Below are 17,365 nucleotides of genomic sequence, written 5' to 3'. Positions count from 1 at the left end.
ACACACACACACTATCATGTATGTCATGTTTTCCTTACTTAGAGGTTTGCAGGAGTGAACAATACCTTAGATAACGTGGCGTTATCAGACATGGCTCGAATATCATTTTGCAGGTCCCGTGGGAACGGCATACCAAATTCAAATCCACCGTACCTGAGATGAAACACTGTTTAGGGAATGGATCCATTCACACATGTTCAGGTATAGCCGCAAAAGATGCGTACAGGGAGAGACTTGCGGCTATAAAAGTGGCAAATTATATTGGCAGTTTGTTTCTTGAACCGTTTACCTGTTCCTAATGAAACCATTGGCCGTGCTCAACAGGTAATTCTCTACATTGATTCCACTTAGGTTGTAAACGATCTGCGAAGATGGGATCTGCCGACTGGCTGAATTGAATCTTTCACCATCACAAACCTGCATTATATTTGGGAATGAAACCCCAAAACACAGAATAAGGTTGTAAATGTGAATGAAGATTCAATAGTTTGAAGAGTAGGCATGGGATGAAATAAATGTGACCTCACTGGACCTCACCTGACCCTCATTGGTACATTTGCAGTCACGAAATGAGTTGGAGGCGTTCCTTCCATCATTCCAGCTATGAGTTTGGCTTTTGCAATCCCTTGCAAAAAAAAAGAAAGAAAAACATTCAATGAGTGAAATGGTAGCTCAGTAATATGACAGGAATGAGGTCACATGCTAGAACATAACTTCACAAATATAATGCAAAAAGTTTGGCCACAGCCAAGGAGATGGAAAGCAAGCTGAGAGTGAATTACTCGTACAGTAATGCAGCTGCAGGCACTCAAGACAATATTTTGAAATGTAAATTTGGCAGCTTAGGCGTCACGTTTTTTTTAACGATGTTGGTGGGGCACCAACTCAGGTAATAACTGCCAGGCAAGGCTTCTTTATGGCAATTCATATATGAAAGTTTACATTTTAAAGTAAAGATAGAAGATTCTGCTGCCTCAGGCTTTTGCATTATGTATTGCGTATCATCACATCACTTGGAAACCTTCAATATCCAAACGTGGTCAGTTTCATATTTCATAAATATATAAATATATACAAACCTATATATTTACTATGTAAACATATAAATTTATATATACACATCTATATTTATATACACAGTATATATAAGCAAAAGGACAATAACAGACGTAGATTTGTGAAGCTGGGCAGCACATTCTCTCTCTTGTCATTTGAAGGAAAACATTCAATCTCCGTTGCACCGTTAGATTTGTATGCTTCTTCTGCGGGTCCAGGGAGCTTTAAAATGGCTCCGAGGTGTACTTCATGAGTCTCAACAGTGATTCAGTGACAGTAAGGGGGAAAATCTCTGCAATAAACGGGAGGTGTTTATGGAATACAAATTATGCTATTGAGCTGCAAGGCTCTCTGCTGTGGGCTTTTCACTCACGTACACATGGAGCAGAGCAATAGGGAAAATAAGTGAGTTTTTGAAATTTGGAAGGAGTCAGACTAGTAATGAAACAAGGCACCAGGCATGGGAAGAATAAGAATGAGATGAGCAGGAACTGAATGTTAAATATGGGATCGTGTGTGTTGTTGTGTTTGCATACTGGTTGTTAGCATGGTCAAGGCAGCTGTTATCCATTCCTGGGTATGACATCATTGTGTCCACCAGCCGGCTGGATTTACTGTTCTGGTTACTGTGAAAGTTCAGAACACAAGTAAGGGAATTGATCATATCTGGAAAGTGTTATCACAATAACTTGATATTTAGCAAAAACACGTCAAAATTGGTCTTAACTGTGTAACAATTTTGAAACAAAACAAATCATCTGGTACGTAAATCTTGTTACTGGATAAAAAAAGATAAAAAAAAAACATTGATGGATGTGTACTTGAACAACTCAACACTTTTTTTTCCGGTCCATATCCTTTATCCTTGATCAAATAGTACTTCTCGAGGCGAAGACAACCTCCCTTGACATTTATAATGGTATTCACTGTGATCGTGCATTGCATCGACACACATCGGATTCCCTCTTTATTTCCCCTTTGGTTATGTCTGCCCTTCAAAGCCCCTCAACTTTGTGATACCCAAAAAGTGATGTGGGATCACGCTGGGCTAATTCAAGCAATAAGATGCATCAGTCCTTCATTAATATTTCATCAAAACCCAATTGCCTTGCTGCAGGATGTACTTGAATGATTTTTGTGCCTCCTACAGGTCTAATATCACAAGCGCAAGGTCTTTGCACGAATCATGTCAGTCAGTGAGCACGAGTCCAAAGTCTTTGACATCAATTAGATGGTTTTACGAGGTCTTTTAATTTGTGACGAGAACTGACCTGAAAAAAGAGTAACTTGGTTTAAGGTTGTAGAGTGCGGGGCTAAGCTCCAACTCAGGATAGTGCCCCAGATCATTCTTGATAGATCCCAAGCCCATGGCCAATGTCACAAACAAAACAGGAAGCAGGATCTTTGACAACAGGCCTTTGTAGTCTCGGCGGCTGTGATGGAACCTCTTGATCAGAATGGCTTTAATTTGCTGCCAGGCCAGAACTATGCCTCGCGCTCTCCTTGAACTGTGAGTCAAGTCTGGAGGATATGATGGAAACACACAAGACTGAATTGAATCGTTTGCTCTGTTGACTCGAGGAATACATTCCAAAACAGTTCAAGTACAGCATGAGATGATCTGAGCAAAGAATGAGGGGAGATATAACTTCAAAGAAGTTGAATAACAATTATTATTATTATCATCATCATCATCATCATCATCATCATTATTATTATTATTATTATTATTATTATTATTATTATTATTATTATTATTATTATTATTAACTCAAAAGAAATTCAAACATCATCTAAAACAGAAACATATACTTACTAGTTTTGTCAGAAGTGGAAAATATGTCAGTTGGATCTGCAGGGAAACTATCAATGGAGCTCGTGTCTGAAACTGTGTCTGAGATAGAAAAGGGTCTGTCCTCCTTAGACGCACTTTCTATGTTTTCCTCCGTCAACTGGAGGAATACCTACAAAAAAAACAAAAAAATAAAAAATGTAAAGTATGAAGAATCCTTACCGTATATTTTGAAGATCATCTGGTTGACATATACGTTAACCTTGACATGCATTCGCGCTTACCTCTTCTAGGGTGGTATCAGAGATACCGTAGCCTCCCAGCTGGAGGTCATCCAGGTTGATGTCCAGGGCCGACAAAAGAGAGCTATATGAGGAGGCAGTGGTCGAAGTGAACGGGGGCAAGGAATAGATCAAGTCATTCCCCTGGGCCTCTTTTAGCCTTGCTTCCGGTACATGTGCGTGAATAAAGGCCTTCATTTCGGCGTCGTCAAATCTCTCGGACTCGTCAATCTGCACCTGAAGTGGTTATGGAATTAAGTTAGTACGTTCTGTGTATGAAGAGAAAAATAAATATGGCAAAAAGGTGAAGTTCTGTTATAAAATCTTTGCGTGTCCGATGCGAAATAGCATTGGGTGCTGTTTCTAAGCCTTCACACAAAGCATCTCTTTTTTTCTTCCATAGAAAAGAATGGGTTAGGGTTAGAATATATAATGTCATGGTGGAGTTTGTTTTAAGGGTTACCTCTAACCCTCCACACAATAACCTGTCATTGGGTAATACTATATTACACTTAATCCAGACACTGGATACTTGAATTCACACATCAAATCACTTGAATGACCTTTTTGGTGAGAGTGAGTTTGTAGCCCTGGCCCAGCTTGTCTTTCAGATAGAAAGGGGAGCCACAGCATTTTAACCCGCCTCGCTCCAGGAAAGCAATGCGGTCACTCAGCATTTCAGCTTCATCCAGGTGGTGGGTGGACATAATGATAGTGTGTCCTGAGAAAATACACACACACAAAAAAATATTATTTGTGTGTATATTTGTGATTCTCACACAGTAATAAAAAATATACAAAAAACAAGCATACTCACGCTTTTTATTTTGGATAACAATGTCCCAGATGCTTCGCCTGGAACACGGATCAACGCCCGTTGTGGGTTCATCCAGCACCACCAAACGAGAGCCGCCGATGAACGCAATGGAGATGGACAATTTGCGTTTCATGCCGCCTGACAGCGCGCCCACACGCTTGTGTCTGTGTGCGTACATGTCTGTCTCCTCCAAGGTCCTAGAAGATAAATGAGAAGAACTCAAGACAATGTTTATACCTGTATATATTTATTATACAGTTTCTTTGGGGGTGATGATTCAAAGCGCAACAAAAATAGAGCAAAACCCTTTACAGCCCTCAGCCCACATTAGTATTCTCGACTTGCACCTAACGGCCTTATAAGTGCCTCGTAATATCGCCTCTGCTCCTCAGATGGGAAATCGAAAACCATATTTCAGGAGTAACAGGTGGAACAATTACGTTATCTTTACCACCGGAGATGCATATAAATTAAGAGTGGCTGTAAAATGTGCTTGACTACGACCATGTTTAACTTTTTCTCCAGCGTATCATAGGCATTCAATTTCAGCCACTGTAACAACTTCCCACATTTCACTTTTATTAGGAGGGGAGATATTGTCAACTGAGCAAAGACCACTGTGTCGCCATGGCTGATGAAAACTAAAGGCTGTAAAATTCACACTATATTACATTATTCCATCAATGACGCATCAAGTCGTGATCCTTAGGGCCTAGTCCAACCTCAATCAGAGCAACGCTGTGTAATTGTAAGCATTCATTAAATCCTGCTTGTGTAAACACTTACGTTCGAACTTGCTCGTGCAATTCCCTCTCGGACCAATGCGGGGCTTTTATTTGGCCGTAGAGCAGGAGATGTTCCTTGGCGGTCATGTGATCAAAGAGAACGTCATATTGCATGCACACACCCAGATCTTTGCGGACGTCATTCAAGTTGGTTTGCATGTCTCGGCCATACACTTCTATACTCCCAGATGACTGCGGGAAGAGTCCTGTGAGGAGAGACCTAACCACACAGAAAATGGAATATTTAGATTATATTATAATGTGATTATCTTATATTGGAATGATAATTTAAGTGAACAGTGCAGATGGCCACTGGTCATTTTTATCTCCAGGATATAACTGAGGGGGAATACAAGCACCAGTGTAATGGCGAGTACTTTCATGTAGCAGCCTCAAAATAATGAGACCCGATACACAAGGTTCATCGAGTGCGTAAAATGTCATTCATTCATAACGAGGAAGCATGTTTGTAACTAACGTGTGTTGGTATTCTCGAAAAAGAAATCGTGACATTCACATACATGGTAGTCGTCTTGCCAGCGCCATTGTGACCGAGCAGCGACGTAACGTGGCCCTCGTAGAAGGAAAGGTTCAGGTTTTGAATGGCCACCCGGTCGCCGTAGATCTTCGTGAGACCGTGAAGGTTAACACCCACAGGGAGATGAGAGAAGTCCTCGCCTGTCTGGGAGAAAAGCTGGCTCTGGCCTGAGAAAATGGGCAAATGCAAACAGTAAATCAAATAAGTACTGTACTGGACATAAATAGAGAGCGGAGGAGATATATAGTTCGGTGCTTCAAAATGGGTGACCATGAAAACAAGTGCGACAAGACAAGAAAGGTAGAAAAAGAATCCCAGAAAAAAAGAAGCAGTCTATGTTCTCTTGTAGTTGCTACAGTGTAATTGTTTTTTTGTTTTTCTGTACCTTTCCTCTTGTCATCTGAGAACACGGGCAGGTTTATCTTCATGGTGTTGGCGAACAGATGTCCTCTGCCCCCCTTCTGTGACTTTACACAGCAGAAAAGGTCAGCCCAAAAGGAGGCTGTAAAGGGGAAGTACCACGGAGCTGGGATGCCAAATTTGCCTGAGTGAACACCAAAAAGAAAAACACATGGTCAGATTCAAAGCGTGAGTCTTAGCTTGGGGTAATAACAATGTCGGATGAAATATTGTTAAGTTATCAAAGGAAATATATCACACTTGTCCATTGATCTAGAAAAACACTCAGTCGACCAAATTATGATTTACCAGGAAAGACCATGCGGATGTACACTCCGGCAGTGAAGTAGATGAGTGAGTCGAAGAGCATCATCCAGCACAGCCAACCGAAGGAGGCTGTGTCTCCTGATAGGGGCGAGGAATATGAGTTGCTCCACTGAATTCCTAAAAAAAAAAAAAAAAAAAACACAATCAAACACCTTTTATGTACTCTCTTGTTTGCGATGTCTCGTATATCATTTTGTGAGGGAAAGTAGTAAATTCATACCTTCTTCTCGAGCTTCGTAGAGAGCGATATACTGACTAGCATAACTGAAGCAGGTTGGGGAAAATAAACTCTATGGGGAAATGAGACATTAGTTAGCAAACCAGAGCTAACACAAAATGAAACAAATATGCGTAATACTGCGATTGAATCTGGAAATTAATCTAATCAACTGTGACAATCTGGATCATTTAAATGAATGAAATTGTATGAATGTAAACAAAATCATGACATAACAATCAAAATGAAAAATTCAGTCTCTCACCAGTGCACTTTTCTGGAAGATGTTGAGACTGGACTCCAGCGCCATGACCACAATAAATGGGAAGAAGCAGATGATGTAAATGAGGCTCCCGCTAAGACCAGCAATGTAGGTCTTGTCGAAGAAGGAGCTTATCAGGAAACTGAAGGCCAGGATTGTCAAGCCGTAGTCGCAGAAGTACAAGAAGAGGAGGAAGCCGTCACTATGCGAGAGAATTCCGCCATGCTTGAGAATTATTGTGAGGATGATGATGGTGACTATCAGGTGAGCAGCACACTCCAAGAACCAGGCCAGGAAGTGGCTGAGCGGGTTTACGCCCATCATCTTCATATACTGCAGATTTAAGGGAAGGGAAAATTCAGCGTCATTTGGATTCCAATCCAACAATAATTACTTTGATGTAATTATGTAAACAGGGAAAAAAAGAATCCTTACCTCATGCAGCCCCAGTTCTCTTTCATGAACCAATTTCTTGACAAAGTCAGCCACAAACAGAACCCAGGCTAACATCAGCATAATTGGAAAAACTAAAGAGATGGCCTCAAGATACCTGATGAATGCAAAAAATATATCAACAAATCAAAATGAAACCTTTGGAATTGAAGAGAGCTTGTCAAAAATGCCCTATATTATGATGATTATTATTTCTAACAGCATAGAGTAATAAATCAGATCAACACAACAGCACGGATGAACCCATCTCATAATCAGGGTTGAAGGCAGCATGTCAGATACGGTGGCGTGATGCTACATTTGATACGGGTTCTCCGCATTGTCTTAATAAAGCCCTCGAGGGCGAGCCCATACTGTGTTCAGTTACCAGATACGAAGCTGCATGCTGGCAAAATGTTCACGTCAAACGTTTGACTGTCAGCTTGCTTACAATGTGCATCTCAAACATTAGCAAGGGGGGCATGTGTCTGCATGAAAAAGCATACACACTATCCTGAATATTCATGCACCCAATTATCACGTGAGACTTGCCACTGACTGACGACTTACTGACAGTCCCAAGTGGGAGATGAATAATGAGAGAGTTTGCATTATTCCACATCAATGCCTGAACTTCACCCCTGATACACTGTGCATCTTTTTATGTTTACAAAAACTGTATGCATTCACACCAGAGTGTATGCATGTGTGTGTGTGTGTGTGTATAACTCACTGATCACGAAGATAGCAAGGATATGGGAAAGGTTGGAGTTGCACAGCAGTGTCTGTGACTCTTCCAGTTTGCATCTCAATGATTGCCCGATCAATGTTCTCCTGCAGGTACACAAAGGCCCGGTTGTAGCGCATGGTTCTACTCGACGATATGTGGTGGTCCTTCACAAAGTAAGGACTGCGGACTCGGTCTGTCCGCATGACGTTGTCCAGATGCATTCGGATGGTATAGCTGACTTTGGGTGGCAGGGGAGAGGAGTCGTTCTCTTTGGGGAGCTTGAAAATGACACCTTGAAGACACACATTTTTATGTTACAAATTCAACTCAAATTAATGCATGTTGTTGAAGTATTTTATGGAAATATGGTTTACTGTAGCTATACAGAATTTATTTTCCGGACAGTCTTTTCTCCGACTGTTGAATTAGACTCAAGATTGACTCACTTCCATAGAGACTGCGGTCCTTGGCGAGTTCCTGAGCTTCAGCGTCAAGCTGTTCAGCGGATTGGTAACCTTGGTAACGATCAAATTTGATGCAAGAAGATATGTTGACCATCAGGGTGGACAAGGTGGTGATCTGATCCATTATGTGTTTGTTCTTCTCCAGCAGAATTGTCATGTTTGCTTTATCACGCAAAAAACAAATTAAACATTCAATTATGAATCATGAACTGCTTCTCATCACTACATCATGGGCACGCTGGAGAAGCTCACACACTCACAAAAATTGTTGAGCGTCTCCTTCATTCTCATGACATCGATGTCTGTCTGCACTTCAATGAAATTTCTCACAAAGGCATTGGCCAAGGAATTCTACACACACACAAATACACAATTGAGATTTTGAAACAACTCCTCGAACCAGTCAGAGGATATTTCGCTCGAGGGAAGCCCTGAGATGTTTTACCTTCAGCAATGGTAAAGTCTGCCTCAACATTTCGCTCGATTTCACGATGTACTTTGAGGCTTTGATCCAATCGTCAGAGTGCCTCTGTAGGTTACTAAACTCTTCCAGGGTAGTGTTGGCCTGAATTAGAAGAAGAATAGAAATATATTTTCATTTGGCATGTAGAGACAAAATAATTGTTTGGACCTTTCAGAGTTTCGAAGTGGGATGTTGTTGTTTGTCTATTGCAATACCTTCTCCATGATTGTCCTGGTGATTGGTGTGTCTGGTGTGAAGAGGATTTTTCCCATCAGCATTGGTTTGAGGAAGGCCCACGCAATGGCGCCCCCTGTGGTGTTGACCATGTCTAGGTACATGTTCATACAGTACGGAGCTACAAGTGGAGAAGAATGTGAGACATTGTAGACTGCATAATAAATGCATTGGCAATAAAAGACTTGTGTCTTCCCAACATACTGGCATTTTGTGGAATCTTGAACCTGTCAATCAACTTTTCCCTCTCGCTGCTGTCAAGGGATGATGAGTTGATATTGGTAGAGAGTTTGGCGAGTCCAAAGATAGGCATGATACCGTATTTGCACATGGCACGAGTCATTGTGACAAATGTGGCTTTGTTGGAAAGTCTGGATCTCAAGCGCCTTGTAACCTAGGGGGTGGGGGAGGACAAGCATCAACCATGAATAATTGACAAGTACGTTGATTGATTATAAAAATTATCTACACACTTCGCTAAACTCAGTGTTGGCGATCAGATGGAGTTCTTCCATGGAAAGTATGTAACTTTGCAGCTGATCAATGGCGGGAATGATTTGATCCATCATGCCGATGATATTGCTGGCCACCTGGATCATAAGTCCCAACAGGCTCTGAAGTTCATCTGACAACACCATCTGAAAGCATGGACACGGAATTAGTGCGGTTCCACCTTATATTTTGTTTCTATGTTTCATCACTTTATATAGCAACTCCCTGCATCAAATTTGAATGTTTTTGCCAAATACATTTCTTAGTAAGTTCTGCTGTATTCTAAAATGACATTTACGTTCAGCAATTGTATCGGAAAAATGATTCAATCTTTGGTTGAATTTAAATTCAAGTGGCGCACTTGGGTAGCACGTCCGCCTCACAGTTAGGAGGGTGCGGGTTCGATTCCACCTCCGGCCCTCCCTGTGTGGAGTTTGCATGTTCTCCCCGGGCCCGCGTGGGTTTTCTCCGGGCACTCCGGTTTCCTCCCACATCCCAAAAACATGCTTGGTAGGCCAATTGAACACTCCAAATTGTCCCTAGGTGTGAGTGCGAGTGCAAATGGTTGTTTGTCTCTGTGTGCCCTGCGATTGGCTGGCAACCGGTTCAGGGTGTCCCCCGCCTACTGCCCGATGACGGCTGGGATAGGCTCCAGCACGCCCGCGGCCCCAGTGGGGACTAAGCGGTACAGAAAATGGATGGATGGATGAATTTCCAGATTGAGTCCAAGGAATGTGATTACATCAAGGTCCCAGTTTTATATTTTTCTTTCGGAAATCTTGACGCTTTTTTTGTGCCATGAAAGACAGGACAGGTAAAAGAATTGCGACTGAACAGACTAAATCATGTAGTGTCACATCTGAAGGATGGTCATGAACTAGTCTATAGTATTGGCACAAATGTGTGATTTAAATGTAGATTTTCCATCTTCTTTTGACAGGTCGCAACATACTGGCAGGAGGGTGTTACGGTATGAATGCTGGGGATTTCAACCATTCATATGAATAATATTCTAAAGTCAACTACAATTTAAGTTTAAATGGCACATAGTAATTATCATCTCATTACAAAAACTCTGCCTTGTTGCTGGTGTGGATGCTAATTTAAAATGATGAATTAGGTCAAATCCAAGGATAGAAATGGAAAAATGGTTACCGGGTGACTCTCAGCACTCATAAGGGCTTACAAATGTATCCGAGATTATTAGATCTCAGTGAACTGAAGATTTATGCGTTTTAATTCGTGCCAGATGTGTTCCTCATTATCCACGGGATTATAACGAATTGGACAAATCCAAGGCAACCCACAATTATTAACGTGTCATTTCAGACATGATAAATGGTGATGTTCTAAAATGGGAGACGCAAGTATTCATGTTTTGTCGACTGTCATTCCTGTCATCGGACTTACTCGGAAGAGGAACTTTTCCATGCGTATGTGGCGACTCATGAGCACAGCGAAGGTGTACCAGTCTTCACCGGACATGGAGCAGAAGGTTTGGAACAGAACCGTTTCTGGCTCTGTGATGGTAAGATGTCTTGGGGAATTGCAGTGACGCAGCTTCATCAACCACGAAAGGATCTGTGTGAGTGAATACACAGTAAAGAAATATATCATCTCCAGACGACAAGATATATATTTTTTGGGTCAAGGTGCATCATTTCATGGACTTGACCTGATGCAGTATGAAGTAAAACAAGACATGATCTGATGATGGGGCACTGTGGCTTCTGCCCCACTAATAAGAGTCCCTACTACTTACCTGTAAATTGTTGGTGGGAAACACTGTTTCCGTGAGCATCTGGAGAGCATGGGGATTGACATTCAAGTGCTTCTGAACATCATGGACAAAAGCACTTTTATTCCGTAGCATCTCGCCAAACGTCATGTCCTCTGGGCAAATAAAGCAAGATAGCGTAAATCCCAACATTTCCATGTTGTTTCCCTTTGATACTAATAGTCGTAAGTTCTTAGGGCATTCAGATAAGTCGGACATTAAATAAAAAAATGTAAACAGAATAAAGTCAATTTAGCTGACCAATTTATTTTGACAGCTTGTAGCTGTTGCGTCATTACCACATTATGATTGAGTGCAATGTATCGATTCCCATTGGGTAATCAAATTAAAACTTTCGAGATGTACAGCAGTTAAGTGCTTCTTCACCTTGAGATGTGAAGTTGATATTGAGAGAACTCAGCCTGCTGATATCAAAGCCAAAACCTTGACTGAGGACAGATGGCCTATGAGCACACGAAAAACATAAACCCACATATGCATATTTAGACTTGATACTTTTTTAAAGTCAATGGAATGTTTTGACACGAAGAGATGTAAAATACACAAATGCTTTACCAATCTATGTCATCATTGTAGGTGCTGGGGTCTCCAACTAATGTCTGGAAGATGGCATCATGCAGATCTGTGGTGTTGACAAGCACACCCTCCAACAAGACCTGCAGGCCTGGTAGGAGAGTGTAACAGAGGTGACCAGGTTCCATGAAGAGAGCATCCAAGAAGCTACGGGCAAACTTCGTAGTCTCCACTCTGCACACCTGAAAGGCACCAGCAAACAAGTCCCACAAAAAATGATCAGTGCAAAAATCCCATCTTTACTTTGGAACCCCACTTTGAAACTTTAACACTACTTTAAAATCTGTTCAAAACTAATCAACTATGTGCTACTACTTTAACCTGAGATCTCAGTTGATCAAGTTGTTCTGCGAAAAGCGGATCACTCATGTTGGTTTGGGAAAGATGAGAAGCTGTCCGGAAGACCTGCTGTAAATCCATCAAGTTCCCTATAATGAGGAAAAAAAAGCAAATACATATATGATGAGAAAGATTAGAAAGCAGAAGAAAGAGAAAAGGGAACATTAAGCATTCAAGTCTTGTATGTGTGAAAAGGTGACACATAACATTCCACTGGGGCTTCATTACAACTCAGAGTGTTGCTGGCAAGCGTTGTTAGGCAACATGCTGCAAATGATCTGCTTACAGAAAAGGCCGGGAAAGATGGGAACAGATGGGGTCAGTGGGACGTCAATGATGTCATGAATTCAAACAAATCTGATAACACCCTGGGCCAAACGATGCGACGACAGAATGTGTAATTAAAATGAAATGAGAAAATCTTGAATTTCATGGTGGTCAACACCTCGAGGCTTTTGTAATTAAAATGTGTGTGTGCAACAATGTGACAGTCTAATGCTGAATCTGGTGAGTACAAACAAAGATGGGAAAAAAGGTACGTATGGGAAGGTGGGAAGTAGGTTGAAAATTGAAATGCTACTTTATTTGCAGAGCTTCTTTTTTTTTTTTTTTTTTTTACAAGTTTGGTGGATCATTTTGACAGAGGATGTGAAACTCAATGTTACCTTGAGATTCATTGGCAAGCGCTCTGGTCATATTTTTAAGAAGAGCAGAAAATGGAAAGCTCTCCGGCAGCATTTCAGCAGCATCCCTCAAGAGAGCCAATGATGACCTAGCAAGATAAGACACTGAGTTGTAGTACAGTACTTGCAATTTAACATACTGGGGCAACTTTTTCCATTTTTAACTATGTAGAAGACACAATTGTACTCACATCAGAGTGTGACTGGGGAGAGTTGCAAACGAGAGGACCCCAAGTGCGGCATTGATGGTCTTGTCGTGTGAGCCATTCGAAGCCCACGCCATGTTCCTTGTGGACTGCTTCACGATAGTTTTCAAATCGGGATTGGAAAAGAACATGTGAGCTGTCTCCATAATTTCCTCTGGAGAAGGGACCGCCATGGATCTGAACATTGCTAAGTAGTCAATGGACAGGAAGTCTCGGAAGTCATTCGCAATGTCCATCAGCGGCATCATCGGTGGCATCATCGGGGCATCTCGTTTGTGTCGGCTACCCCTAAGCGGATGGTGTCCCAAAAGGCCACTGCTTAACAACTGCCTCAGCATAGCAAAAATGTTTTCAGCAAACTCCTCAAAAACATCCACGATCTCCGGCATGTCCACGCCCATCTGCGTCAGGGTGGACAATAAAGCCCTAAAGAGTTGGGATATCTTGGGCAGAGTCTGGGTCAGAAGATCTAGTCCAGATTCGTTTGAAGTCGCTAACAATGAAGACAGCTCAACCACCTTCTGCATTAGTGCTTTAGCGCCATTGGAGGCCAGAAATCGCCCCAGGCCTTGGTAAACCATGGCCTCATCCCCGAATACCTTCATATTGGTCATGGCTTCAATGGCATCACTTATCATGTCAAGGAAAGAGCCGTCGCTGAACCCAGACAAGTCACCCTCCACCATTGAGAAGATATTATTCAAGGTGATGTTTGCACAGGAGAGGACTATCGCCGCTGCCTCGGTGAAGACAACCTCAGATGAGTTGGTGTCGTAATTGAGGTGGTAGTTGTTCAGAATGTGTCTCAGTGCTTCCTCCAAAGCATCTACGCATGGCTCCAGCATGGGTGCCACTTGAAGCAATTCATCCGACAACACTTCAACAGCGGATAAACTGTGGAGCACAAAAGTTCCGTATCAAGAAATCTCATTGTAGGCTTCACTTATAGCCTCATATATATATAAAACTCATAAGAAAGCCTGGGAAAAAAAGATTGTAACGTCTGTGAGGAAGCAGCTCAAGGGGCAACTGGGATTCTTTTGAAGACCGAGATATTTCTTTTTTTTAATTTCAAAGATTATTAGTGTCCTTTCAGCCAAAGTAATACTTTCTCTTTCATTAATATTCACACAGTTGCTGGTTTTCCATTCCTGTCCCTGTTATTATTAAAAAAGAATATTTCCACTGTGATCCCTAATCTTCTGATCTTTACCTCTTTTAATCTGACCCTGCTGTTTTTTTCCGGCACAGTATTTTATTTCTTCCTTTTCTTTTATCATATTCAATATTTTTCCATGCTTCGTAAGTAAGAACACATATAATATCAGACTTGCATTAGTACTTGTACTTTTACCCAAGTCATTTCTCAAGCATCCACCCTACTTAAGTACTACTAAGAGAGAAGTGAACCTGCCATATGGTGAGTGCGGTCACCTGTTTTGCAGCTGCATGTTTTGGAGCTGCATGTACCAGTGAAGCTGAGCACTATGGCTTAACGGCTGGCCAAGCAACTCCGAGAACTGGCTGGAGACATTCATGATGATCTGTTCCATCACGTGTGATGTGTTTCTGCTGGCTTGATACAGAGATTTTGTAGCATTGACAATCCGGGCAGCAGCATCACCAGCAGTGATTGTTTCGGAATCCATGTGCTGAAGAGAAAATGTTCAACAGTAAAATGTTCTGTGTGTCAACATTGCCACCAAATGGTAAAAATGTGACCAGCACTGGAATTTGTGACGTCATGGGGACACATTCAATGTATGACTCTTATGATCTAACTTTCTGATATCGGCAAATCCATTTTTGTTGTCTGTACTCACACTTGTGTTGAGGTGGGGGCAGATATAATGACTATCAGCATAAATCTCTAGAACGGGCTGGAGACTGATGTTGCACCACATTTCAATGACGCCATTGCTTAAATTGGCTGCGACCCTGATGGGCTCCCACGGTTTCACAGCTTCATCGCATTCCAAAGTTCCATTTGCCTGAAAGAAATGTCATCAAAATATGACAATGACAATCACCTTCCTTCTTTGTTGTCTTATATCACATTCCTCTGAGCAAACCAGTTCAGTTAGCGAGACTGTGACAGACACAACGATAGACACATGATAATGTCTCCCCGTGCAGCTACACAATGTAAATTCCACAAGGCTCACACAGGTATCAGCACTTCTTATCACTGGACACCCACACAGAGAATGAATACAAAAGGTTCTCATGACAGGCGTGTCCTGAATAGTGACACGCTAAAACACCCTGAAATGGGAAATAAGAGATTTGTTTTTCAAAGCATTATATGTTATTATAGTATGTCTTCATTTAGATTAGTGGTTATTTGGCATACTTGTGATATGCTAGCGAGTTATGCCGAGAACCCGAAACTGTATCTTCCTTTGAATTGTCATGATATTGAAGCCTTATTTTATACATTTTTTCAGCATTTGAATTTGGCAGGGTTGTTAACAACCTGTACTGTCAAACTTAGAAGAAACATCAACTTTCAAGCATACCTTTTGTAAAGAATAGAATTAACAAAAAAAGAAGACTTTATAAATTAGACCCAGTCACTAAAAAGACAGTATGCAGTTGATCATGAAGTCTCTGACAGCCTAAGCGAGTGACTCAGCATAGGTTACCTGCTCAGCAGCCAGCAGTGTTTGTTGTATGGCAGGCTGGATTCTTTCCGAGATCTCCGATAAGTTCAAATAACTTCCATTTGCAGATTGTACAATTTCTCTCATCAGGGTCAACACAGGCTTTGCGAGGCTTACGAGCATCACTGTAGAAAAGGTCAACATTAAAAGCTTGACCAGTCAGACTCTTTGAAAACTATTATACAAATTGTGAAACCTGCAAAATGCAACCTGCAAACAAATGATTTTATTGATTTACATCACATGATTGCGAATGTATTAATTTTATTGTGTCTTTAACCTACCAAATGCTTAATACTGAGCGGTATACTCACTTTTCTGTGCTCGCTGCGTGTTTACCATACATGCTATGATTTTTTCAAAATAGGGGATAACGGCCGTGACATTGTCCCATTGCTGCGTTTCACTGATTGTTGTCAGTACAATCCCCAACATCTTTTTAAGCCTGTTCCAAAACAGAAAGCTCAGACTCACATTCCTCTAATCATGAACGTTCTTTGCGTGATGAATCTTACATGTGCCACGTCTCTTGGTCAGCCTGGCCAGTCAAAATCTGTTGAAGCACCGAACCGAGATGGGATAAGGTCTCCACAGATGGAGACATATTCAATCCTGGTCCATTTGTAAAAATCTGCCATATCTGATCAGAAAATTAAGACAAGTGGTACAAAACATGGTTTGTATGAATTTGTTCGATTTCGGTTCTAAAGTGCTATTGCCTGTGACAATCAGTTGGAACAAACTTGGTTGAAAAAATTCAGATGGTATCAACACATTACATCTTGTGATCACCTTCTTGGTATGCATGTCCATCATGATGTAACAACAAATTTGTCTGACATGCATGCATGACGTGCCATTCGAAATCTTACCTGGTTAAAGATCCCCATCAGAATTTGTGTCGTTTGATTTTCTAGGCTGCTGTTGCCTGAAGTCACACATGAAAATGTGGTTAACACAAATAGCAGAGCTGATCAAACAGTCTCAAAAGAGAAAGTTTGTGAGAGTTGAACTACATTTTTTTACGAACATAACACATCCACCATTCCAGAGTTAAGACTGAGACTGATTCACCTTGGCTTGAGTCCAAGATGACATTAGTAATGTTGATGGCCACAGAAACATAGTACTGAGCTGTGCTGTTTGGTGGCAGGAAGCTCCGAATCGTCTTCAATTGGTTCAAAATGCTTTAAAAAAGAATCAAATAAATATTCCCGTTATACACAGTAAGAGCATTGTACATTTGTTGCATGTCTTGTATTTTCATTGGTCAGAGAGACAGTGAATTGAATTTACCTTTTGCTAACTAAAACATGCTAATATTCCAGAAAAGTATTTATTGCTTACCGTATTTTCTGCACTATAAGGCGCACGGGATTATATAGCGCACCTTCAATGAGTGGCCCATTTTAAAACTTTGTCCATATATAATGCGCACCGGATTATAAGGCGCACCGTCAATGAATGGCCCATTTTAAAACTTTGTTCATATATAAGATATATATATTTGGCCCGCGGGCCAGACTTTGGACACACCTGTAGTGGCTCATTATTAGTTTAGTTTATTGTTTAGCACATATTATTATATCAATAACTGTGCAAGGAGGGAGACGAAGCCTAGGGCTTGTAAAGAGCTCCACTCCTTCTAACCCCCAATTCCAACCCTTAATGCTGAGTGCCAAGCAGGGAGGCAATGGGTCCCATTTTTACAGTCTTTGGTATGACCCGGCCGGGGTTTGAACCCACAACCTTCCAGTCTCAGGACAGGCACTCTAACCACTAGGCCACTGAGCTGGTCCATATATAAAGCGCAC

At 41.4% G+C, this 17,365-nt stretch overlaps 1 protein-coding gene across 1 annotated transcript in view; it reads right to left on the bottom strand.

Annotated features, from left to right (window-relative positions):
- Nucleotides 1-17,365, bottom strand: part of abca12 (ATP-binding cassette, sub-family A (ABC1), member 12) — a 39,000-nt gene that overhangs the window by 9,300 nt on the left and 12,335 nt on the right. The window contains exons 22-58 of the mRNA XM_061287443.1: nt 16,626-16,738; nt 16,424-16,479; nt 16,067-16,191; nt 15,866-15,996; nt 15,534-15,676; nt 14,712-14,879; nt 14,323-14,540; nt 12,874-13,782; nt 12,665-12,771; nt 11,982-12,088; nt 11,643-11,842; nt 11,454-11,530; nt 11,052-11,182; nt 10,700-10,870; nt 9,271-9,435; nt 9,002-9,191; nt 8,779-8,918; nt 8,546-8,665; nt 8,361-8,451; nt 8,083-8,262; nt 7,640-7,928; nt 6,910-7,024; nt 6,478-6,807; nt 6,216-6,285; nt 5,978-6,112; nt 5,655-5,813; nt 5,253-5,436; nt 4,733-4,951; nt 3,947-4,143; nt 3,693-3,850; nt 3,133-3,366; nt 2,873-3,020; nt 2,328-2,577; nt 1,593-1,682; nt 538-625; nt 290-417; nt 66-153 (exon numbers count right to left, since the gene is read on the bottom strand). Coding sequence (XP_061143427.1) covers nt 66-153; nt 290-417; nt 538-625; nt 1,593-1,682; nt 2,328-2,577; nt 2,873-3,020; nt 3,133-3,366; nt 3,693-3,850; nt 3,947-4,143; nt 4,733-4,951; nt 5,253-5,436; nt 5,655-5,813; nt 5,978-6,112; nt 6,216-6,285; nt 6,478-6,807; nt 6,910-7,024; nt 7,640-7,928; nt 8,083-8,262; nt 8,361-8,451; nt 8,546-8,665; nt 8,779-8,918; nt 9,002-9,191; nt 9,271-9,435; nt 10,700-10,870; nt 11,052-11,182; nt 11,454-11,530; nt 11,643-11,842; nt 11,982-12,088; nt 12,665-12,771; nt 12,874-13,782; nt 14,323-14,540; nt 14,712-14,879; nt 15,534-15,676; nt 15,866-15,996; nt 16,067-16,191; nt 16,424-16,479; nt 16,626-16,738 — 6,424 coding nt within the window. The remainder of the gene's footprint in view (nt 1-65; nt 154-289; nt 418-537; nt 626-1,592; nt 1,683-2,327; nt 2,578-2,872; nt 3,021-3,132; nt 3,367-3,692; nt 3,851-3,946; nt 4,144-4,732; nt 4,952-5,252; nt 5,437-5,654; nt 5,814-5,977; nt 6,113-6,215; nt 6,286-6,477; nt 6,808-6,909; nt 7,025-7,639; nt 7,929-8,082; nt 8,263-8,360; nt 8,452-8,545; nt 8,666-8,778; nt 8,919-9,001; nt 9,192-9,270; nt 9,436-10,699; nt 10,871-11,051; nt 11,183-11,453; nt 11,531-11,642; nt 11,843-11,981; nt 12,089-12,664; nt 12,772-12,873; nt 13,783-14,322; nt 14,541-14,711; nt 14,880-15,533; nt 15,677-15,865; nt 15,997-16,066; nt 16,192-16,423; nt 16,480-16,625; nt 16,739-17,365) is intronic.

This window comes from Syngnathus typhle, linkage group LG9 (assembly GCF_033458585.1).
Source record: "Syngnathus typhle isolate RoL2023-S1 ecotype Sweden linkage group LG9, RoL_Styp_1.0, whole genome shotgun sequence".
Lineage (NCBI taxonomy): Eukaryota > Metazoa > Chordata > Actinopteri > Syngnathiformes > Syngnathidae > Syngnathus > Syngnathus typhle.
The sequence above is the reverse complement of the archived record's forward strand: the minus strand, read 5'-3'. Positions and strand labels throughout refer to the sequence as shown.